At 48.1% G+C, this 23,821-nt stretch overlaps 7 protein-coding genes across 7 annotated transcripts in view; 2 read left to right on the forward strand and 5 right to left on the reverse strand.

Moving 5' to 3' along the window:
• Pmar_PMAR008918 (Palmitoyltransferase ERF2, putative) overlaps positions 1-115 on the reverse strand; it is a gene marked incomplete at its 5' end in the record, with an annotated part of 2,026 nt that extends 1,911 nt beyond the window's left edge. Inside the window, one exon of the mRNA XM_002786746.1 lies at positions 71-115. Within this exon, the coding sequence (XP_002786792.1) occupies positions 71-115 (45 nt within the window). The remainder of the gene's footprint in view (positions 1-70) is intronic.
• A 993-nt stretch (positions 116-1,108) lies between these two features.
• Pmar_PMAR008919 (hypothetical protein) lies at positions 1,109-2,573 on the forward strand (the record flags this gene model as incomplete). Its single annotated transcript, XM_002786747.1, has 7 exons — positions 1,109-1,279; positions 1,504-1,686; positions 1,731-1,841; positions 1,893-2,009; positions 2,057-2,185; positions 2,342-2,455; positions 2,511-2,573. The coding sequence occupies 7 exons, from the start codon at positions 1,109-1,111 to the stop codon at positions 2,571-2,573; spliced, it is 888 nt and encodes a 295-aa protein (XP_002786793.1).
• A 2,832-nt stretch (positions 2,574-5,405) lies between these two features.
• Positions 5,406-6,645, forward strand: Pmar_PMAR008920 (hypothetical protein; the record flags this gene model as incomplete). Its single annotated transcript, XM_002786748.1, has 3 exons — positions 5,406-5,475; positions 6,007-6,087; positions 6,572-6,645. The coding sequence occupies 3 exons, from the start codon at positions 5,406-5,408 to the stop codon at positions 6,643-6,645; spliced, it is 225 nt and encodes a 74-aa protein (XP_002786794.1).
• A 732-nt stretch (positions 6,646-7,377) lies between these two features.
• On the reverse strand, positions 7,378-9,153 carry Pmar_PMAR008921 (phosphoglucomutase, putative; the record flags this gene model as incomplete). The annotated part of the gene is made up of 1 exon (XM_002786749.1): positions 7,378-9,153. One exon carries the CDS (start codon positions 9,151-9,153, stop codon positions 7,378-7,380), a length of 1,776 nt encoding a protein of 591 aa, XP_002786795.1.
• Positions 9,154-13,008: 3,855 nt separating this feature from the next.
• Pmar_PMAR008922 (conserved hypothetical protein) lies at positions 13,009-16,123 on the reverse strand (the record flags this gene model as incomplete). Its single annotated transcript, XM_002786750.1, has 12 exons — positions 13,009-13,095; positions 13,338-13,408; positions 14,100-14,167; positions 14,583-14,699; positions 14,744-14,822; positions 14,885-14,942; positions 14,989-15,080; positions 15,166-15,229; positions 15,274-15,364; positions 15,640-15,873; positions 15,918-15,973; positions 16,022-16,123. 12 exons carry the CDS (start codon positions 16,121-16,123, stop codon positions 13,009-13,011), a joined length of 1,119 nt encoding a protein of 372 aa, XP_002786796.1.
• A 48-nt stretch (positions 16,124-16,171) lies between these two features.
• Positions 16,172-18,751, reverse strand: Pmar_PMAR008923 (hypothetical protein; the record flags this gene model as incomplete). Its single annotated transcript, XM_002786751.1, has 13 exons — positions 16,172-16,385; positions 16,431-16,526; positions 16,575-16,684; positions 16,876-16,940; positions 16,983-17,053; positions 17,102-17,157; positions 17,566-17,650; positions 17,711-17,745; positions 17,931-18,169; positions 18,226-18,277; positions 18,321-18,402; positions 18,500-18,582; positions 18,629-18,751. 13 exons carry the CDS (start codon positions 18,749-18,751, stop codon positions 16,172-16,174), a joined length of 1,311 nt encoding a protein of 436 aa, XP_002786797.1.
• Positions 18,752-20,185: 1,434 nt separating this feature from the next.
• Pmar_PMAR008924 (conserved hypothetical protein) lies at positions 20,186-20,678 on the reverse strand (the record flags this gene model as incomplete). Its single annotated transcript, XM_002786752.1, has 3 exons — positions 20,186-20,320; positions 20,381-20,518; positions 20,565-20,678. The coding sequence occupies 3 exons, from the start codon at positions 20,676-20,678 to the stop codon at positions 20,186-20,188; spliced, it is 387 nt and encodes a 128-aa protein (XP_002786798.1).
• Between the last annotated feature and the right edge of the window lie 3,143 nt (positions 20,679-23,821).

Genomic DNA, 23,821 nt, shown 5'->3' on the forward strand with positions numbered 1-23,821 from the left:
CAGAGATCTCGAGACGATCCGATTCTTGCGAGGCCAGTCTTTGTGGTTTTATAATAGCCGTTCGTATCACTTGAGGGTCATGCAAACAGGGGACATAGGCCTCTGTCGAGGGCATGGGTTATTAAAGCTAATGTCAACTAAGACGATAGTAGTCCAGTAAGTGATATAGTCTCTGAGGTTGCCACGGCTAGTAGCCGGAGTTTGGAAGGGAGTAAGAAGAATGCATGCCAAATGGCGTCCTTAATTAGGCGACCCTCTATCTGAGTGTCGGCCTATGATGATATCGTTCTTACTCTGATTAGTGGTTGCCCGTTAGGCAACCGCGAAGGAAATTTCAACGCGTGCGAATTTCGTGGCGCGTGACGGTTCTGCGCGTCACGAGTCACGATCATATACAACTGTGGGCTTTCATAGCATCAGTGACATAGGGCGTTTTAGTCCAGTCGCTCGTCGCGATGGTCACCTCCTATCAAATGAGTCCTATGTGCGTAGTCAGCGAAGGAAGGGGCAATGCAATTGGCTTCCTGCTAGTGGCGGTGGTACATAGTCTTTCCTTCGAACTGGAGACCTCTGAGTCAGACGTTGTGATTGACTGATTTTCATTACCAAGTGCCGTAGTTTAACCAAGTGATCGATAGAGATCACTCATTCTCTAGTGTACAACCCGAAAATCGCAGCATCAACAACGTTGCTCAAAAAGACGCCTGACTACATCTGGGCTATCTGAACAAAAGGTTGCTGAAATGTGTATCTCCCCACCCCGTGTGGCAAGCATTAGTACTGTTTTCTCTAGCCACATAGCGTACGGGTGGCGAGGCCATCGAAAATGAGGAAATTTTATGTAGGAATTCGTTGATTCTTCGAGGCAAGTCTGACGGTCAACCATGTTTGCCAGGCTGGCAATGCCAGCACGAGCCGATCCTCGATGCCGCGGTAAAACCCTGTCGAATGGTCCACGATGAATGGGTTACGTCGAGGCTTTCGGGGTGATGTATATAGCATTAAGTTTATCAGGACACGCATAGGGCTCGTCAGAGTCGTCGATAGAGTCGGTATCATGCGGATGCGAGGGATGACTTTGATTGTTGGCTATAGGGGGTTCATTGCAATGTCATCTGCTACACCTCCTGGGGGTGTTCATGCCAGCATCCCGGGCATGAGAGGTCAGCAAGGGCAGCCCACTGTGGCCTTCAGCCCTGAGCAGATGGGAGGCTTATTGGGTTCCGCAGTAGAAGGGCTTGGTGGTTTAGAAGCAGTGACGACCGATGCAGGCCTCGAGGTAGTGCTGGGTGGCGGAGGTGTGGTAAAGAAACGTAGCAAGGCTTCGCCGATGTTTTGATGGCAATCGACACGTCTAGTTCTCTCGAGCATACGCGGGCTTCTCTCTGTATGATTGTAGTGTGGAGTATTTGGTGTAGTGGTATAAACGCCAGTTAGCTTTCGTGTGGTTGTATGTTCAATTCTGGGTGACGATGTTTTATCGGAATTTCTTCTCCTAATCAGGCAGCCGCTCTCGCCGCCTTCGCCCAACTCAGTAACCCCACCCAAGGCCAATCCCCTCTCCCCAATGAAATGTTGGGTGAATCTTCGCAGGGCTCCCTGTCGAAGAAACGCGGGAGGCCGAAGGGAGCCAAGAATGGGTCAGGCAAGGGCCGGCAGAGTAAGGGTGTTGGTGCTGGCAAGAAGGTAATCCGAATCCTTCCCCAGCGACCTGTTAGTCTGTCATATAGGCATGTTCCGAATGCGGCACTATAAATCCATGTCGTCAAATGCAGTGCACAGAATGCGGCCATGAAATGACCCCCAAGGGGACGACCAAAAAAAGACGCGAAGGCTCCGTGGTGAGCATAGTCTCTAGCCTCGTCTCTATTGTTATTCTTTTCCTTCCTCAGCCGACTGTCATAGGCGGTCTACCAATAAGCCCTCTGACAGTAGTCCCTCCGATCGGATCGGAGCCTGTCAGCACGCTAGCGATCAGAGGTCAGGAGCTGCCACCACCGGGTTACAGAGTACGCTACTACACCATGCGGCAGTACCGTCCACTTAGTATTCTCAGGCCTGTGATGCATGCAGCGCTCTCCAACCCTCAGCTCGGAAGGTCTGTGCCAACTGTGGAGCTCCGATCATCCCCAAATCTATGACCTCTCGGTTTTGGACCGCACTCAGAAGCGCGCGTCCCAAACTTGTAAGCGTTTATGGTTGAACTCGATCGGTAAGGTTCTCCTGTTGCCTCAGCCTGAGCCATTTCCTCACCCACCTGACCTCTTTCCCCTATGGAGCGCTGGCCGGGGTGCCTTTGAAGTGAGCAGTCGGCTTGTAGGTCTTCGATTCCTCTTCGTAGGATATCACAACGGAAGATATCGCGAGTGCAGCAACGAAGGCAGTTCACAGTGCCGAGCCCCTCGAAGTTGTGTTCGAGCATGTGCCTGACCCTGCCGCCCCCGACACAGCTCAGGTTAGGCCAGGGGAGGGGGCATGGGTCGATGGCCAAGGATGGATCATTAATGCAGGTAAGGGAGGATGTTAAGATCCTCCTTTCGGATGTGACTCTTCAGGACGATCGCAAGAACTGATGTCGCTGTCGCCATCCTATGAGACCAGGCCTATGGTGGTGGCTTTGGCCTCCCGCACTGAATCCATCATTGAAGTACAACCGCTACCTTCTAATCGCTGTAAGCTGAGACCTCCTCTTCGTTCAGTTGTGGCCATTGGAGAAGGACAAGGTGCAGAGCGTTCGACGGTTGATTGTGGGCGGCCAGGTTGCAGACTTCCACTGGGTGGAATTCAGCGCGACCTCGACAAGGATCGGTGAGTGCCTTCCTAGTTACCACTGGCCTCCATGAGTCCTCAGGCATTCTATGCGTGCTGTTCTGTGCTGGCCATGCTGTACTCTACACTGTTCCGAGTTCTATACTACACCCATCCTCTCTGAAAACGGCAGCAGTGCTCAAGCTGCGGCCTCATACGGAGATACGACCGAGCAAGAAGTGCTTGGGCATACACGCTATGCGGAATCGTGATAAGGTTTGGATCTTGGCTGGACTTGAAAGTGGGTGTGCTGCGATCTTCCGGGTAGATGAGGAAACTGGCGGCAGCCACGGGTGAGTCGCGGGTCCTCCTTCTCGCTACTGTCTACACCTTTTCAATTTCAAACTCATTAAGTGGAAGAAAGAATCAGAAAAAAGATGGAAGGAGTTTTTCACGGAATGAAAGTTCAAATTCGAGATAAAAGTTCGATTTTCGTAGACTGCTGAAAAATTACACTTCAAATTCGTCGAACGCAAGACCTATTTCGACCAACGGTGCCTAGAACTTGCTTAGACTCGAAGTGTTGGGTGTTTGGATGGCATTAAAATTGTGGTTGTATTCTCAGAGAGGTCTTGAGCAAGCCGTTATCGATCCTGAGCTGTTCTGGAGAGGCGTCCCCGTTACTGGCGGTCCAATGGGCTCCGGTAGAGCCTGATAGCGACGAAGCTCCGGAAATCTTTGCAGTTGCAACACGTAGGTTTTGAACCTGGGTTGGCGTATTAGAAGGCACGCGCTCTACCGTTTGATCAGAGAATGGCTCTGTATGGGTGATTTCTACGTCGTGCCCCTATCCCCTCGCTACTGCGGCTTCCCCTGCAAAATTTTGGGTGACTGACCTATGCTGGTCTAGGATGGCCCCTGATGTAAGCTTGAGTCCCATTCCCCCTTGCAAAGCCGTTCCTCATGGTTTTCCCTCTCAGCACGTCTTCTTGGCGTGTCAGCTTGCTCTGGCCATCGACGTGACATGCCCTCCCTCGGGGAGTTTGGATGTTCGCCGCTGTGATTTGGCGGGAACTAACAGGTCTCTGCTACAGGTAGGAGGAAGCGGTTGTATTCGCTGTGTGATTTTCATGTTCAGTGCAAATTCATGCGACCAGAGGTTCGGCAGGGTTACAATAGCCAAGCGTGCAGTGCTCTGCACACATCCGCTCACACTCCATGGGCGTTCACTGCTTGGACCGACGGCTTCCTCATGGTGAGAAGGAGAGGATCTCAGTCGTGTTGGAGCTACTCTCAGGGTATCAACACTTCGGATGATTTGGTTCGCTGGACGCAGTACCTCATTGCACGATACAGCTACACCGCCGTGGACGCCTCCAAGACTTTGAGATCGCATATGAGCACTATGACTGGTAGGCTGCTCATCTCAAGCATGTGTACAAGGCTCAGTGATAGGGACGCATCCTTTTGCCGAAGTGCAGCATCATCGGCAAGCTTTTTTCACTGGAGGTAACGTACGAATCCATTGTGAACTAAAAAGACCCATCACGAGGCCAGTGAGAAGGCGTAAGGCCAGTATACTGAGGTGGGTGTCTCTTTTGGGAATGCTTCGGGACTGTTTCTTTCAGTGGTGGAGGAACTGTAAAGCCGATGCCAGGAGACCCCATTGCAGCTGTCTGTGTTAGAGCTGGGCACTCTGGGTAGGTCATGGTGGTGTTACACAACGATAACATCTTTGCTCAGGCCGACTGACCACGTAGTAGCAACAGCCTTGACTGGTGGACTGGTGGTGATCCAGAGTACTACCTACCTCGCTAAGGGTCCCCAAGCACCACGGTCTAGGCGTTGACCTTCCTGCGTTCTATCGGCTGATAATGTTGACTCCCGATCTACTATACCATTCAGACGTCGTTTATTATCATATTTATCGTATCGCTTTGGATGATTCTGGAACTAGTTTCCATATGATGCAGTTTTGTGTTGGGAAGACTCACGTGGAAGTTTCTAGTCAGGCACGGCTACGCTCTGCTAGGAATGCTCTTAGTGCACGCCCTAGGCGAGAGGCCAAGCATTTCGTTAATTGATGTGGTTGTTGCCGTGGACCTTGATTCCTCCCGTTCATCCTCCTTTCTGTGTGAAAGTATCGACTATGGTTTCCGCCCAAGGTCAGGTCGTGCTTCAGTCAGTTGGTGATTGCTACTCTCCCTATTGTGACCATGGGAGAAAGTTTTTGTGAGGGACCTGACTGTAAATGATGTGAAAATATGGAGTGTGCGCTCTCTGCAGACGATTAACGGGAAGGCCTTGTGGTGTTTCTGCGAATGCCACGAGGCTGATGCCTCTATTGAATTGCTGTTTGATCTGCCTATCTGATACGCTACTATCTCTCATTTTACGATGATGTTCGGTTTATTGTTCCTCAAGGGTAGGAGTTATGATTGAATTGCTCAATTCGTCTGAGTGTTCACTGGAAAAAGACTTTGATAGTGATGCAGTGATATTGCGCGAAGCGTGGTCATGCAGTTGTTGATTTCTGAATCTAACTTTTCGGCTTGTGTTGTCGAGTACTAATGAGGAGCTGATTGGTAGACCATCCGTGTTCACTGTGAGCATCGTTTCGCAGTCTCATAACGACATCATAGTATTGTGCCGGGAGTATGGCAGTACCATTCACGCGTCGATTAGAGCGAGAGATAGACGAGATCAATGACCGTGGCGCTGCAGATGGTAATCAACTCCCCCTGAGTGCACTTGCAGTGTTACGACGAATAGAAAGAGTGTTCTGAGCGTTTGCGATTCTCGTAGGTCTCTACCTTGACCCTTCGGTATCCGAGTGGCCTTCATCGAGCCCGTCAGAGAACAGTCGAGTTTCCGCTATGAGACGGCAGCCAGGCAATGTCGCAGTGATTGGTTTGACGATGCACGGTGCAAAAGGCAGCCTATATGAAGGGGAATCTTTCAAGCTACGGTATTCCGACATCGTTGTGATAAAGCATTCTCAATGCTGTTAATAGGTTTAAGTTTTCAGCGGACTATCCGTTCGACTCGCCCGAGGTCGTATTCGTAAGTTAAGTTGAGATCTTCCAGATGAAGTTACTGCGGTCTCTCGAGGTCCCACCTGCGGTGCCGATACACCCTCACATTTACAGCAACGGCCACATTTGCCTATCAATTTTGTATGAGCAGTGGTCTCCTGTGCTCACAATACATAAGGTAGATGAGATAAGAGAATTGTGCGCCTTCTCGGCGTGAGTGCAGGTTTGTTTGTCGCTCCTGTCGATGCTGAGCAGTGCCAGGAAGAAGGAGCGGCCATTGGACAACGACCAATACATGCGGTTTGTAGGTTAATGTGAATACTTGATAAATACTGCAGCCTGTATACTCTCAGTATGGTCACGTAACATCTCCGAAACAAGTCCGGTTTGTTTTTGAAGATGATAAAGTTTGATTTTCATGAAATCAAGCCGCTCGTGTTATCAGAGTGTTTCGATTATCCGGTTGTTCCACATAGAGATCCATTTGTGAAAAAAAGTCAATGAAGACTGAGACCGCTAATGTAGATGAAAAAGAATTCAGTGGCGTTGATTGCGTTCTTGCGTCTTCGAACCCACAGTGGCATTGGGAATATTGTATGCGCTGATTTACTGACTCTGCTAGCCGGCACTAACATCCTTATGGTGACACGTTATGATCCTCCTTACGACGCATGCGTACTATAGATGGGCAGAATTACGTTACGGACCGTTACGGAGATCCAGAGGACAAAACGAGGATTGATCATTTAAGTCGCCTGAATCTATTTTATGTGAATGCTCATCGGTAGACGAAGCTGGCTTGGCAGCTGCGGGCCAGCTTGGGAGTATGATGGGCGAGATTTGCAAAGGAGACGAGTGGTAAATGCCAATCCAAGTGTTACACTCTCAGCGGTTCGGTTGATTTCGAGCCAAGAAAAATGAGTTAATAACTATTTGAGCTTTGGAGGAGTGCACTACAGCGAATGTTTCAGCCACAATTCTAACAAAGCTGTTCAGCACCAACCGTAGAGTCGTAAGGCCTTTCCGTAACTGTAAACTGCTTACGTTACGCACACCGTAACGTAAACCGTAAAAAACGTTACGCTGCCCATCTATGACGCATACTTGCCTCTTTCTCCTGGAATGTCATTCATAAAGCAGAGTTAAATTCAGTCATCCGATGGACACCCATGGAGATAGATGGTGCTATGTGGCCCAGTAGTCGAATTTCACCAACAAGTGACACCTACGGTGCGCTATCCTCTTATGAGCTCGAGACACTATATATAGAAAATGTGAACATATACAAAGCAGAAATCAGAAGGTTGAGCTTGACGGTAACGAAGCTACCTACATACTAATCCGATGTTCGGACAGAATGCCAAGCAAGCATGCGTGATACATTACATTGGCGATTAGTTAGTATCGCTAAGACTTCCGCTTAGAATTGACCATCATCATCGAGAACACAACATCACTGTTTTGCTCTTAATAAAGAATTCAACGAAGAATGAATCCGCGAAGAGAGGGATTCTAATTTTATTTTATTATGATGAATCACACCAGAGTGAAACCCAGAATTCTCTGGGATCAGGAAGGCACAGTAACAAATCCTTTATCGACTACCCAAATTGTATTTCTTGGGTTGGAGGAAGTAGTCGATGACATTTTTAACAACGACTTCGAGCTTCGCCTGAGCCTTTTCCATGTTCTCCTTATCGTTAGCCTCACAGTAATACTTCACCTTGGGCTCAGTACCAGATCCACGAATAGTAACAGTAGCGTCATCGGCGAAGTAGAGAGTAATCATTTGAGCATCAGGTGTCACAGGTAAGGTAGACTTCTTATCTTCCTTCCTTGAATCGTAACCAAGAGTCACATCACGAACATCAGCTATCTTAGATGAACCTAACTCGCTCTTGTAGTTACCACCATTACGGAACTCATCGAACATCTGCTTCATAACCTTGGGATCATCACAGATGAAGTAACCATTGTGTTGAGCGAAATGACCAACCATCTTACGAAGTTCATCAAGGCGTTCAAGAAGAGTGATACCTTTCTCCTTACGCCAGTAGTTAGCCATCTCACACCACACACTGCAAGCACTGATACCATCCTTATCAGGGACGCTCATCGTGAGGGCACTTCCTAATGCCTCCTCGTAAGCCGTGCAGTGTACCAAGTTGGGGTGCTCAGCGGTCATCTCCAACGACTTGTTGGCCATCCACTTGAAACCTGTCAAGGTATCCTCATACACCCCACCGTAATAATCAGACAACGCCTTTAGCATCTTGGAGGACACCGTAGAATTGATGACGAGACAGTTCTTCGGATCGACACCACGACGATGGGCCATCAGCAACTGCCAATCACCAAAGATGGTACCGAGCTCATCACCAGTGAACTGATGCCATGATCCATCCTTCTGCTTCTCACAAGAGGTGAAACGATCAGCATCGGGATCATTAGCTAAGACATAATCGGCATCCTCATCAAGTGCTTGTTGCTTGCTCATATCGAGTGCACCCTTCTCCTCAGGATTAGGGAAGGCGACAGTGGAGAACTCAGGATCAGGATGAGCTTGCGCTTCCACGATCGACACACACTTCTTCGGGAAGCCAAACTTGTCCATCAAACCGGTCGCAAACGGAAGACCAACACCTTGCATAGCCGTGTAGACGAACCTCAAATTGCAGTCCTTGTTGAGGTCGGGGAATCGACACAACTCGTGATGCATCTGATCGATGTAAGTGTACAGAGCATCATTGTAAGGATCAATGGTCTTGGACTTGTCCTTCAACAGGCAAGTATCCAAATCCAACAACTCCAAAGCATCTCTCCATGGAACCAAATTCTCAGCAATTTTGGCTTCGATCTCAGCATCAACTGGAGGAATAATCTGAGCGCCATTATCGCCGTACACTTTAAAACCATTGTACTGCTTCGGGTTGTGAGAAGCCGTCATCTGACCACCGGCTAGAGCATGGAAATGAACGATCAAGAATGGATTAGAAGGAGTAACACTGGTCTTATCGATAAGGTAGACTTTGGCACCTTTCGTGATGAAGACAGCCGAGGCAACATGGGCGAACTGACGAGAGTTATGTCGTCCATCATAACCAAAGACAACACCCCTCTGGGAGAGAACATCTTCACCAAACCTCTCGATCAACTGCATACATAATCCTTGAGCAGCTTGCATCACAGTCAAACAATTGATACGGTTGAAGCCAGCTCCCATCTCGCCACGAAGACCAGCGGTACCAAACTCCATACGATGATCAGGATTTAAGCGATCTTGGATCTCCTCGGGGGTGAGCTCTTGAGCTTCCTTACGAGTGTTCTTGTCGAAATCGAGAGTAAGCCAATTCTCAACAGGGCTTGACATGTTTAACAGAAACTAAAAAATTAACTAAAAAGGGAGAACACTATCTACGTCCTAGGCCGCCTTTACTTCGAAACATACAAATGACATTAAACGATACGAACAAATGCTCATTCGTTACTAGCTCTCAGCGTAAGATAGTTGTCCCCTTAGTTCGAAATTGTGTGGACACAATTCTTGTCCCTATAAATGTGTCACGTTAGGGTACTCGCTGACGGCGAGTCGCCGTCAGGAGCTCGGATCAAATACGATTTCACATCGAGTCAGTATAGTGCTGGAACTGGAAGCGACTCGGACTTACGGAATAAGCAGTGGGCTTGGCCATTGGAACGCTATTTTCGCAATCCTGTACCACTGATTCAACGTTCGGATCCAGGAAAGTCGTGGACGAATGATTCGTCACGAATCGACGATCGGCTCTATCCAGTCGCTTCGGCGGCTTGAAATCATCCTAATCCAATCACGTTACTACAATCGTGATGTTCACACCAACCAATCATCACTACGGAGCCTCAAGGCTTCATCTGCAGTTACACAACGGGGAACCACGGACAGCAGTACAGCTGTAGTACAGCTGAGGACACTGCGCGGTAACTTCGTCAAAATCATTTTGGAGACATCCAATTGCAGAAGAAGCTTGCTCATACTCTACACATATAAAAGGCCAGTCTCGCCTCCAATAGGATCACCCCCATCGGATGGGGCACCTATGCCACTACTCCAAGATATGCCCAGTAGCGGGAGCACACGGTAGGGAGATCAATTTCGTCTGCACGACCAAAGTAACTTCAATTTCGACGAATTGTAAGAATCAATTTCGCTGCTCGTGAGGCCGGTTCGGCCTGGGGCAGATATGCCATACCGAATCCGGTGCCGAGTCGGCACTGCCGATAATGCAACCATCATGGCAGTCCAGTAAGCTCACTCCGATTAACAAGATTTCTCGCCTCCGGAAATCGGCAGCAGTCACGCCGAGTGGGAGTTCCAGGGGCCTGGTCAGTTTGCGTGAAGTGAGCGCATAGCACACCATTCACGGAGATTGAGTCACCATCAAATCAGGCGGTCGGCATACGTCACTGGACTCAGTAGCTCGGAGACGTTCCTCCTTGGCCCGACAAGATTGGTTGATACGTGCAGCAGATCGTTTGTTGGGTGGCTCGCCTTTATCAGTCGCAGGTGCCGGCAAGTGGAACCCTTAGCTACGGGGACTGCGAGCCTGAGCACTCTCTGCGACTAACCTGAAGGCGATCATGATAGCTAGGAACTCGCGGGAACACTCCTCGCTGCCTGGTGAATGCTAAAGCCTATAGATCTCGCGTAGCGGATAGCCCAGCCGCTGGGATATCCGCTATGCGGGCCCCAGCGGGAGTCTCAACCCATATGTTGGGTATGACTGTGTAGAGTTCCCGAGGACGACGACAGGTCGAGAGACAGCCCCAATCCGAGGAATAAGTTAGACGTCGTTACTCAGCAACGAGAGTATCTGGCAGAAAGACGTACCATCCACAGCGCTGCAACTAAGAGAAGCCGCAAAGCGAGCCATTAACCTGTCCAATCATTGGACTCCAATGCTAATGAGTAGCATGTGTCCGTTGTAATCCAGCGACGTGATACAGGTTGGCGAGTGATGGGTTGGAAATTCCAACTTGGAATAAGGCTGGGAAGAATATGGAAGAAACGAGTAGTAGTCTCTACAGCCAAGCGGTACCGTACTACGGTACCGCTTGGCTGTAGGTAACCTAGTAGGTACCGCCTACAAGGAAACTGGAAATGTCCATATCGTTGCTATCGAGCCCGAGGGAATTGATAGCCTTGGTACCGGATTGGGGGCTCACCAGATGGCCCTAGAAGGGGTTGGGAATGTTGGTAAGCCATGGTGGAGCAGAGATGCAGGATGAAATGACCTAAACAAGGAACATGAATGACACGTCAGCCGCAAGCCACCCAACTACAGGGTCCTGGCTCTCACACAGGACAACCAGACTACATAGAAGAACCGACCCACAAGACTACACCGGGAACGACGAGAGGAGAATCACGTCCAACAATCCTTATAATTCCAGCGGAAGAATGGCAGCTCTTCTTCGCATGAGTTGAAGAAGAGGATCTTCTGCCAGATAAGCCGTCGTTAGTCAACGGAGCATTATGAAGTTTTTGGCATTTATCAGTCAATTGCTGACACCCTTCAAGGATGATCCTTGGACGTTGTATTTGTAGACAGTAACAGAATGGCATTTTATCCGACATACAACAAATGAATAACTCATACTAGGTAAATAGACTTACCGAGATCCGATAAATTAGCATTAAAGGCATTTAAAATTCAAATTTTAAATACATCAAGCTCAGTATTAGTCTCAAATATAGATGCCTTCAGATTACGTATTTCCCGAGCAAACATAGGACCAAGTACGACGGAATAACACTAAATCGTCCACAGTAGCCTGGCTCAACCGAAAAGGTACGAAAGTGTATCAACTCGAAAATGACAATCGTAACCTACGAAGGAGGAACCGAAGTCCTGCGATCTAAGACAAATGTACTCAAAACAGGATGTTCCAAGCAAGAGAAACCACAGATGGTAAAGGAACTGAAAACATGAATGTTGTAAATGATAAGACTGGATTACATTTACCTTCGATATTGCTCAGGAGGAATGCCTCCTTCTAAGGGCCTCAGACAAAATTTGCCTTAGACTGAGGTAGATTTTGTCCTTCGATGATGAAATATGCTGTACTCTAGATGTCGGAAATAAACAGAGTACATTTATATTCGACGAATCTTCATTCTCTCGGAGAAATTCTCCGTATACCTTGCGTAAACAAGTTCCTTCGTAACGGTTAGAAGAACAGTAGGAGCCGAAGTAGATGTGCTATCCGAGTGAACAAACGGATTGAAGGAAGTATCGTCAACAAAATAAATAAGCGAAGCAGATCTAGATTGCAGTCTTTTACTAAGTTGTTCAAGCGAATCTCTGTAGGGAAGATAGTTGAAGGCTAGTCGAATCACACGCCTAAGCTCGTGAATCTTTTACATCTCAAGATCGTTCTAATCTAATCTTTACATCTAATTACATTTTAAGATCTTTTTGTCTTAGGATTTTTCCAAATGAGAAGCCGGGTTCTTCAGAATAGAAGAATTGCATAGAATTGCATATTTCGTCTCCAAAAGACTTAAAAATGGCTCGCAAAAAGTAATAATACAATCTTTTGAGTCGTAACGACTCAGTCGTTTAACGACTGATCATACCGTATGATTCATACGACATAGCGCTGTTAACTTGTTGAACTAGATTAACAACCTGCGAATCGATACCAATTTGCTCAAGTCTTTCAAATTACGGTAGAATAGATAGATGAACGATGTTTCAATACTGTCAAACTCAGCTGTGACAAAAGAACGACACGTATCAGCAGAAAAGGAGAACCCGCATCCGGGACGAAAGCTAAATTCGCAATTTGCCGGAACCATAATCGTAGATATAATATTTAATACTTGAAAAACAATAGGTGAGGTAAGTTTATCGTATTTAGGCATCTGAAGTGAAATTAAGGCAAATTGTCAAACGGACTTAGTCCGTAGTTGTTGTCCATCGCATGATAAGGAGCCTGCGTTATATCTTCATACAATTTTTGTAATGCCATATGAATATTCCGAAGTTCATATAGTGTACTATGAGAATACTATTCCAATAGTCTCTGTAGTCTTAGTTTGACGATACTGCCGATGAGAACAAGGTTCCCGTGGATTCTCTTTACGATACAAAATGAAGTGAACATACTACCTAGTGACGAATAGACTGGGTATCCAATGCAATACAGTTATCAGGGTGATCGCAAGCCTCCTCATCCACTTCACCTAAGCAGGGGGCGATCGTATTATCTCTATATGAAGGATAAGCATGGTGATGCAATGCATCAGGTAGACGATCCTTCCGAAGATCATCTGGATACGATAATGCTGACCATAACTAGGCCATAAAGCTATAATGTACTCCGTCACAATTGAAATAGCATCATTGTACAGAGGAAACACACTTGGAAAATTATAACCATTATTAAATCTTGTAGTGCTCTCTATTAAAATAATCGTGTGTGTCAACATAGACAACAAGTCAGGTGCTTTATACAGAATACATAACATATACGTAAAACATTGGAAACTTCTGATTGTAAAGCCTCACTTACTAAGCCGCTCCAATAATCTCCCAGCAAATGAGAAACACGTTTGATGAGTTTACCCTTACCAAACCTTCTACCTAAGTTCAGACCGAGATCCGCAGCGCCATGATTAAGATCATCCGCATGCAAAAAACTTTGTAGAGTTAGTAGGGCGACAGCAAACCACCAAAACGTTCGACACCATTTAAAAGTGAACTTACGTTCGTGCAGCTGCTTGACCCCTCTTTGCGAGATGGGCGTGGATTCGACAGGCACACTAGTCTCCAGAGGGTTTGAGCTGAGGAGTCGTTGGCCAACCGAGATTGTGAGTCAAGCATCGATGCAAACTAACAGACGAAAAGCAGCTAAGGTTCACGCGGGTCGCAGAACTTGGATACCCTTGGCTTGCAAGCTAGCTGGGATTTCCTGGGGCATAGGTAATGTCCCCGGCCGTCGCGGTTTCACCGTCGATAACAAACGTTTCAAACGTGGACTTCCTTGTTTCTGGAGGCGCCGAAAAGTGATTCCATGTACGTTCGCATAATTACAAGCTCCAATGAACTTTCTAATTAACTTCTTGGATTGAATACGTGATCGAACGACCCGGACGTGCTGTGGGATATGAAGATAAGTACTGCTTGGCGACGGAGTCCTTTCAGGAGAGTAACAGGCGCGATTAGTGCATCCATCGAGAGACCGCGACTCTACTACTAAACGCGATTCACTAGAGAGCATGTTCACACTGAATCATGGCGAGGACAACGGGCAGATCCCGTCACTAGATCCTACTCTCCATTGAAGAATCTTCAGCAGGTTTCTTCCCCTCTCCAGCCGTTACTGAGCGGTGGAACAGATACCTGAACAGTTCGAGAGTTTGAGATTGTACTCAACAAACGAACAAAGACCTGCAGTAAAGAATGTTGTTGCGACTGTCAGTGTGAGCCCACCCCATCAGGGACCCAAGAGAACAATGCCCTCCCGATTAACTCACCGTTCGTTACGAGTAGCAACCATCCGGTTAAGCGTTAAAACTCTACTATAGAAGCTACATTCTACTTTAAAGCTGACGACGGTAATATGGACACCGTGTACATATTATTGTCGTGAATCAGCAACACGTGTACAGTACACGTGTTCATGTGCAATACAACGTAGGGTGCAATGGATCAATCGAATGTTCCCGGCATTGCTTATCGGAACGCCACTTTCCTTATGCAAGTGTTCGAAGATAGAACAAAAGAAAGACAACTCGAGGGAAGAACTCTCCGTGACGGAGACTCCGTCAGCTCGACCGACTCGGCTAGGAAAGAAACTGCATCCTCTGGCGTCTTCTCGCAAGCTTCGATGATCCCCTCTCTCAGAACCGGCACGACGTTATCAAGGAGGTAACTGACACAGCAATCCCCCAATTTGAGAGCCTCAGGACAACTCACTCGCGTAAACTTCTGCTATACTTCTCCAGAATTTGCTGTTCATTATCCCTCACTTGCTTCAGACGATCAGCCTCAGCACCTGACACGCATATGGACTGGACCGAGGAAACGGAAAGAAGTGAACGAGTGCGAATAGGTTACATCTCCTGATCTCGATCTCAGCCGCCTCCTTCGCAAGAGCCTCCTCGCGGACGCGAGTCTGAGGAGCCGCGATGATTATCGATCAGCAGTGACCGAGGGCCTACCTCTGCTTCCTTCCTTCGGAGCTCCTCATGTTCCATCTCGATAGTCTTCGATTCTACCTCATCCCTTTTGGACGGAAGATAGTTGTACGGACCTGGTACACGTGATAAAGTCCATGGAGGTTTCGCGCTGCACGGAAAAGTTGTGCACCACGTCGAAGTTCGAACCCACCGCCTTACATCCATCATATTCGATACACTGCGCCATTATATCAACAACATCATCAGCATCAACGCCGTCCACCTAGTACAGGAGATTGCGCACTAATCCGATACGAAATGGTCTACTCTGATCTCCCGACAGACCATCTGCCCGTCCAAAACACCGTTCAAGGCATCCAGGACCGTCACCTCACCATGACTCTCTATCTCCTTCCTCCTGAAATTAAGGTCGAGTAACTTGCCCTAGTGTCAACCAATGACCAGACGAACATTATCATCTCAGACACTGGGCTGTGGGTGAGGCCCACAAAGTTACACCAGATCTCTAGGCGAAGAAGGATGGTGCCGATGACGTGACCACTACCATCGATCGGCACGACGTTGAAGGTCCTCTACAGTGTTATGCGTTCCCGCCACGTCAACTTCAGCGAGGGTTTCAAGACGTGATCTGGATTGAAAGATAGGAAGTACAGCTCGTTCCGTATACCTCACCTGCACGATTCAAGGTTGCTATCGAGTAGGAACGCCCATGCAGGACGTATGGCATCGTTTACGATGAGCCTGAGGCCACCGTTCGAGCTTGCTCGATCCCAGCAGCGAATCGCGAACTTCCTCGGCGCCCCATCGTCTTCATTTTGTCCTTCAACTTCCTCGTCCCCTTCTGACGGTGTCATGAACAGCTCATGAGCTTCCTCCGCAGTACGTGGGAACCCATCGAGAACATAACTGTATTATGCACATACGCAGAAAGCTCGAACATGACGGCTCACCCTCTGAACTTGCAAGCGTTATCTTCCTCCAGCACATAGCGAACTGCTCGACATATCTGAGCAAACCCTTCAAGTACAAAACTCAAGCTGGTGAACTTCAGTACCAATTGTGCAGGGAGTCTCGGAGTGGAGCGAGGCGTCTGAAGCTTCTCCCACTGCTCAAGGAATGCAAGGTAAAATCTGATCGTGATAGAAGAGTCCGTCATAGTAGAACTAGCATGCTCCGACGCCAATACAGTGGATAAACCAGAAGCTTATCCACAGAGCTCGTGGATGAGCTCGGCATACGAGCCCAGCAAATTGGATATCGTAAACTTGCCATACCGGTCCTTCTCAAGCAGAGAGTCAACATCCACTGCCTCTATCCCGTCTTCCTGGTTCTCCGGGTCAATCAGTTCCTTCACCTCCCTACCCCGTTTCAATGCTCCTTCGATAACAGGCCCAACGGTTATGTGTGCGAGGCGATAGCTGACACACGACGTCTCCGAGCCAGTTGGGCAAAGGTCCGCCCACTTCTCGGCAACCTTCGTCGCATAGAAAGATTTTCCTGAGGCTGGAGGTCCAATCAGAACTAACTTCAGCGGACGCAAGTTCCTCCAAGTGCAGAATCTGCGGGGATAGCTTGCCATCATTGATCGCTCACAACGCAGTGATTACTCTTCGATGAGCTTCTCAATGGCAGCCACAGGGCCCTCCTTACTCCACCAAGAGAATTCAGGTTGGTGCAAGAAATCCGACGCACGGAAACGAAGGTCAAGGAGGAAAGGCTAAAGCGAGGCAAACACTCAATCAAGTACTCCGTTGATGACGGATGTGGTTCAGAACGTGATGATAAATACACGGTGATGAGAATCAATCGAACAGGCATGCGCTCAGGACACATGAGTAGAGGATCTGGTGTGGGTGAAACTCGCGAAACGCCGACTAGGAGAAGCCTTCCGCCGTTATCACATCCTACCTCACGCCCGTCAAGGCAAGCTACCGCTTGATCGCGCGAAATACTTGGAATCGGGACGCCGGCACCTATAAAGCTCATGTTGAATCGCGGAATTGCAACTTTCTCACCCAGGTGGTTTACGACGGCTGTGAGAATTCCCTTCTGGTCAGTGAAACTCTCATCAACCGCTACAATGTAACTGATGATGGAGAATGTGCGGTGCTGCAGCCAGGACAAGGAAGCCTACGGCTGTTTTTCGGTTGCCGCAGATAAGTGCTTCACGCATCTGGCCAAGTCGCGTACCTTAAGCCAGGCGGTACGGTTCCGTGATCGGCGTCGATGAAATTTCCGGGGTGATCCTCAATTCGGGAGTTAAATATGGGAGGAGAAACCTCCACGGTGGAGGCTCCACTGCGGAGATCTACAAACGTCCTTGGACCCATACTAATCTATCTGAGTCTCAGACTCTGAAGTAATGTACCCAAGAATCATCTACGAGTGAGGCCGTTTTCCGGCTCACATTCAACAGGACGAAAGGCCTTCAAGGTTTGTTGGAATGAAGGAAATGATACACTTCACCCTCTGGGCAGCTCAACAAGCTGTCCGCACTAGAAGGTAGCTTACGGCTCTATCCTACCACTGAATGTCCCACAAGATCGCACCTCAGAGGTGCGATCCCGAACTCTACCTTGTCGGCCCGGAATGACTCACGTGTAAAGTCGGTATGATGTTGTCGCCGTCGCCGATGATTCTATGGGTCTCCTGTCCCAACCAGGCCGCACGAAAGTCGTCGTACCTACCATACATAAGCATAATCACTCAGCACTGACCACTCCTTCCTACAATGCCATCTCACCGTTCCCGTAGAGTATCCCCGAGCAAACGACGTACCTACAGATTAATCAATCCAACCGACAAGTCGCGAGTGCATCCATGGTAGACCTTCACAGTGTGTGTTAGTGCTCATGTGTTTCACACGGTGAGGTGGTGCTCTTGCCGCAACACGGAGGCCTCTCAAAGATTCAAGTTGAATCGTATTCCAGACAGAAGTGAGTGTTACCCCCGGAGTTACTCACGACGTAATGTTCTCCACGGAGTTCAATGATAGAGCTAACGTCTCCAGTGTTTTCCAACTCCAATAGCGACTCGAAGGCACCCGTCTGCACCACTCGGCATCTGTGAATACCTCGACGCCATCCACTATGATCTAGCATGAGCATGCGAGGTAACTTTACGGGAAGGGTCGGTGTCGTGAACTGGTCCGCAGCGGAAGCATCATCGCGCGCTGACTCAGACACAGACGCTTCACCAGCATCTTCGTCGACCTAACATAGTCATCGTCATCCCCCGTGTAGTGATCAGAACGTACACTGCTTGGCTTGGTTTTTGCCCAGACCATTACGTTGGATATCAATATCAATACCTGTTGGACAAGCAACCCGAAGGACAACGAAACTGAGTGCTACCAGCGGCTGATCTATCGGCTCCGACTTAAGTCTTCTTAACACAAAGTCAACCTCTTCAAGATCGCTACTGTGAAGATCGAACCTATCAAATAATACACGTACAAGCTCACGGTGATGCCTTAGGATTGAAATGAATAACATACGTGTGCTGAGGGACACTTCCATGGGTCTGAACTTACACAGCCAGTTGTGATTGAGCGGTAGCCTTGAGGATGTTACAGTGGTCTCTACGAGACACTATCCTCTTCACTGGCAGAGGGACCTGACCGATCCAGTCCGCGAGCGACGACTGCACGGTGAGCCGTCACCTGGCACTCCTCCCCTCCTTTTAGGGTAGCATAAATCCTAGTAGGTGTCTCGAGAATATTTTGCAGGTCAGCACATAGCGCACTTCCAACGTAAGTATCGGCGTTATTGATGAAGATTCTCATTCGGTTAGGATGCGAACGCTGCAGATCGGCTGGTTAACTGGAGCGCCAACAGGACTTAGCATGGCCAGATTAATATGGTAAATCCCTGAGCACTCGTGCTCTCCAGCGAAAAGATACGCCCGTTTCAGATTATTTCATACAACTTCGCTTGTCTCCGAAAACTTTAGGCCTGTTCAAGGGTGTAATCCCTCAACTGAGCGCATTTACACAGCAGCATTATCGCGCCAACGACGGGGTCCAGAAGAGAGTCGACTCGACTCCCTTCTCTTGGCTCGACTCAGTCGATCCGAGAGACGAGGATCTGAAGAATAGGAACTTCCTACTCTGTAGGTCCTCATTTGATTCTTCCTACTAGGAAGACTGGAAGGGTTGAGCTTGGAGGTAGAGCAGCAGTCCAACTTGAGGATCACTGGCCTTGGACCTCGACTGGGCTCGGTGAGCCGGAGATACCCTGCCGTCAGTCTGCCGCAGACCCATCCAAGTGAGTATTGTTGTGTCCGACAAATGTGTCTGACCAGTCACAATCAGATCTAGTTCGCTGAATAAGAAAGATTATGATGATTTGCTGTTTGGCATGACTAAGTGTCTCAGATTACGTGATACTTCTCGTTTCAAGAGAAAAAAGGTACACTTTAGGTTAAGGAGCAAGTGCTTTTAAAGCCTGCCCAAGGCTTCTTCGTTACCCTCCATTTCACGCTCCTAAGTCTTCTCAATTCTCAGTGCACCTCATGGGCCCTCATAACCAGTATTAGGGGTACTCGAGTTGCACATAACCCGTGAGGAGAGACGCAGGAAAATAGCTTGGGTGCTGGATCATGCCGCTATCAGGGATGTTACCATTGCACCTTCATCCTTATCAATAGCTATTCGTGTAGAGTGCTGCGTATCCGCTATGGTCGCTACTCGGGATGCAGCCGACAACACTTCGATTGTAATTGTACTGCGCGAGTTTTGAGTCAAGACGCTCAATACTCTTGACGCGCTGTACCCTAATATGTTGAGGGTGCTTCAAAACCTCGTGAGCGTGAATACAAAGAAGTCCGTTTTGGGTGGGAGTTTCGCGCCAATACGGCCAACATCATGATTAATAGACACGCCAAAACTGAGTCCTTTTCGTGGTGCGTGGAGAAAGTTATGATCGTCTCAGACGCTCACGGTGCAGGGTCACCCAGACGACTATCCGGATTCTCTTAAGAGAACTGCAGCCCTACGGTTTTTCGACACGCTGACATGTGATGACTCTCGTAATGGAGGTCCCGTTTTTTCGTTTTTGATAGTCCAGGATCAGGTTGACGTAGCTGAAAATTTCATACGCCCAGGTTAGATTCCCCGCAGAGTCGTTTCTCCCAAGTATGTAGTATTCCGTCACAGAGCATCACCGAACAGCTCATCCCAACTGTGTTTTAACAACCCCTCGAACACCAAGTCCACTCATCACCGAAGCAACTTGAGATTTCTAAAGAAGCCTCCGACACAAGACTTGTACGCAGGAGCAGTGGCGAGAGCGGTTGGGATATCCTCTGGTTGCTCTATCCACAGCTTATGGGCAATCTTAGCCGTCGTGAGCTCCTACAGACGAAGGTTGAATGGCAACAGAGACTTGCACCAGTGAGTCAGGCCTACTACTACCTCGGATAGACCACGGAGAGTTGCCTCGTCATCAGCCTTCAGCACGCACTTCGTCATATTGTCTATATCGGATAGGTACTTCACTGTATTGGGGTCATTCATACTCTCGAAAATTGCCGCGGTTGATGCATGGCAAGCCTAAACGATAACCACATGGTACTGAACCAATTCCACTGGGCGTTACCTGAGCTATGATAGCTCCTTGATTCCACACTTTCTTATCCTTCATGAGATCCTTTCGTACTACCACATACTGGACGAGGTAGTCCTCCACTGACGGCTCAGTGCTATCAGTCATGAACACAATACCCTACCAACCGTCCTATCTCAGTTGCCGAGCAACGCTACTTCAACGCAAATCTTTAAGAATCACAACTGAAGCATCGATGATGCATACATGTCCGAATACAAGCCAGCATATGCTCAGTAGTAACACATTCCTCACCACTGAGTGAGTGATGCATACAGCAACCTCTACCACACACCAGATGTGAATAATACCTGTCATAGCTGGCTGTATCAGATTTCGCCAACTCAGAAATCGCCAAAATGACGCCAAACAGATTCGCAGGCCTAATGACAGGAATTATAGGTGATACCAGTGTTGGAACAGATTACAACAATGTGATGAAATACGTTACTCTACAACTGATTTGGACTAAGATTTGGTGGATTCTGCAAAATTCAACAGATGTGCAGTAATCTGCGTGTTGTTCTCATTCCGCCAACTTCAGTATTGGCAATAACTGCACATAGACAGGTCCCGCCAAGTTGGTCTTCTGCACAAGGATTGCCAAGTAGGTGATTTTAGGGTTGCGAAATATGGGTCGACCAGCGCGCGCCCTGGCTATCGACTCTCATTTTTATGGGGCACGGATGAGCACATGCCTGTTTTGGTGCCACCAAATCGGTGGTGTCCAGCACTCCCACATGAACCCGAATGCGTCTACGTCGCGTGGTAGAGGGCACCGTAAGGTGACTCGAAATTCGGGCAACCGAAGGCGAAGACCTACCCTTGTTAGCCCTCGTCTGGCACGTATACGGGGGAGGCTTTGCAGAAGGAGACGTCGTCGAGCAGGCAGGCCTCTTCGGAAACGGAGAAGGTCGTATACGATCATGTCCCTTAATATATGACATATATTATATGTGGCTTTTCTTCATCATCTCTCATCATCTAGTATTCCCCGACGTAATGTGCCTTCAAGGAACTATGCATACCTCAGCCTGTCCATCTAATATTGTGACCGGTTATCATGTAGTCTAACAAAAGGCCACCCGGCTGCAGACCAGGGGGCGGCCTAGTGATGGTTTGATAATGTTAGTTTGCGCTGGTCTTGTCTTTCGAGAACGAGACCCCCTTCTAGCCAGTGTCTCCGAGGGTGAGGTCATACACTAGTCATTGGAGTTTGTACAAGATCATTATATCAAGTCTCAACGTTGGTTCACTTCTATAGATGATTGTAATGGAGCGAGGGGCCAATTCACGCCGTGAATTAATTGCTTGGAGTATGAGGTGCTACAATTTCTGGACGCGATCTGAGGTCGCTCTGCTTCTCTCAGGTGTAGAATTTCTCGGTTTCAATTGGTCTCTTATATCCTATCGGACCGATAGTATCGGTATATTATACTGGTCGGCTCCAGCAGGCATGCGACACAGAACAAACAACGCTGCCGAGGCGCTGCACACTGTGCAGTGCACAGTGCCCTGAAGTGTCTCGTGGGTCATCGCCGTTCACATGTACGATTCTTTATTCATCCACTGAGGATTCCTCAGTGAATGAGCACAACGAGCCGATGCGCATCAAGCTCCGATCCACCAGTCCCGTGAACGCCACTACTGGCTTGTCATCACAATGATGATGTTCACGACCACTACCGCTCCAGTGACTCACTGGCAGTGAGCACAACCATTACCAATGGCAATTAACCATCAATGATGGGCCATGATGATGGTGATGATCAGAGCCACTGGTATTCTGTTGAGCACTGTACGGTTCGGCGCAGTGCACGGAGATCTGTTGACTGTTATGGTTCATTTGTGTCTTGTAATATGGTATTTACTGTACTTTTGCTACGATATTTGCTGTTTGGTCTATGCTGTCTATTGTGCTAGCGGCTAGCCTACATGATTCGCGTCACAGATTTGTGCATGAGTGCTGTTCCTTGGGGTGCGTGAACCCTAGGATTAGGGTCTAATCATTAGGCGTCTGTAAGTGAACCAATTGAAATAATCGAAATTATTAACTTAACTCCTTTGCCTACGTTAGACCTGATCCCAGGTCCAACGATTAGTGATGAGTGATTTACTGTGATTTGAGGTGTATCATTCGCTAGTGGCTAAGTTTCTTCTGAACGGTATCTTAGTCAGGGATTAGTTACGGTATTGTATACGCGTTAGGCATTGTGCTAAACAGTCACGATGGTATTGACTCGTAGTGGCAAGACTCTTGCCGCAAAAGCTCGAAGGAAGTCGTTGATCATTCGGGAGTTCCGAATCGGGACCCGATTCTCGGGTCAACGGATCCCCATTAAGAAAGTTTTGAAGATTAAGGAATGTGTTCGTCGTACGGTTCGTTCTAGGATTTCAGGGAAAGTTGGAAACTCTCCCAGTCGTTACGCGCAGCGCTCACCTACAATAACTGGGAATCTAACTTGCTTGCGGCTATCGATCACCGCCGTTGTGCATAACACACTCATTGCCTTACCATCGATGTCGATGAATTATGGAACTCGAGCTTTGGTCAGAGCATTCCATCGAAAAGAAGGATCTCTATATAGATACGACGATCGGAGAGCACTGACCGATTCATACAAGGTCATATGACGTTGTTCAACCTCCTCGTTGAGTTTGGCCGTCTCGGCAAACTTGGCAAAGAATTAATTCGGCCAGGTCGAGTGAATACCTTTGCCAACGGCTTTGTCCTCACGGTGATCTTCCGCATGATTGTCAGTAATACTGACAATCACGCGGAATATCACCACCTCAAGTACCTCAAGCACTGTCAGTACTACGAACAGTGCTTGAGGTTCGTCGCTCTAATCCAATAGATTGCGTCCATTATGTGAGCTGTCATTCGTATTTGCACCACGGCTAATCTAATAGATAGTGTCCGTATGTTAGCTAGCAGTCGTATTCGGTCGAAGACTGATCTCTTAGATGGTGTCCGACTCATCGCGGTTTTATCCGTATTCGCTCCGAGTACTTTTTTGGGAAGTAAACCGGTAAGTTCAGCATGCTCTGTGGAGCATCTCGATCAGTGTTATCAGGTATCACGAGAAGCCTACGATAGCAAAGTGAAGATAATGTGAAAAGTTTCTTCTATGTTTGAGCTCTCCATATACTTAATACGACTTGCGTTCAGATAGTGTAGCGTGCGGTACAATGTGCAATAACAATATCGAATGACGGAATAAGGAGACGATACTATCTCTGTGAAAGAA

This window comes from Perkinsus marinus (genome assembly GCF_000006405.1).
Source record: "Perkinsus marinus ATCC 50983 genomic scaffold scf_1104296931260, whole genome shotgun sequence".
NCBI classification, from domain to species: domain Eukaryota; phylum Perkinsozoa; order Perkinsida; family Perkinsidae; genus Perkinsus; species Perkinsus marinus.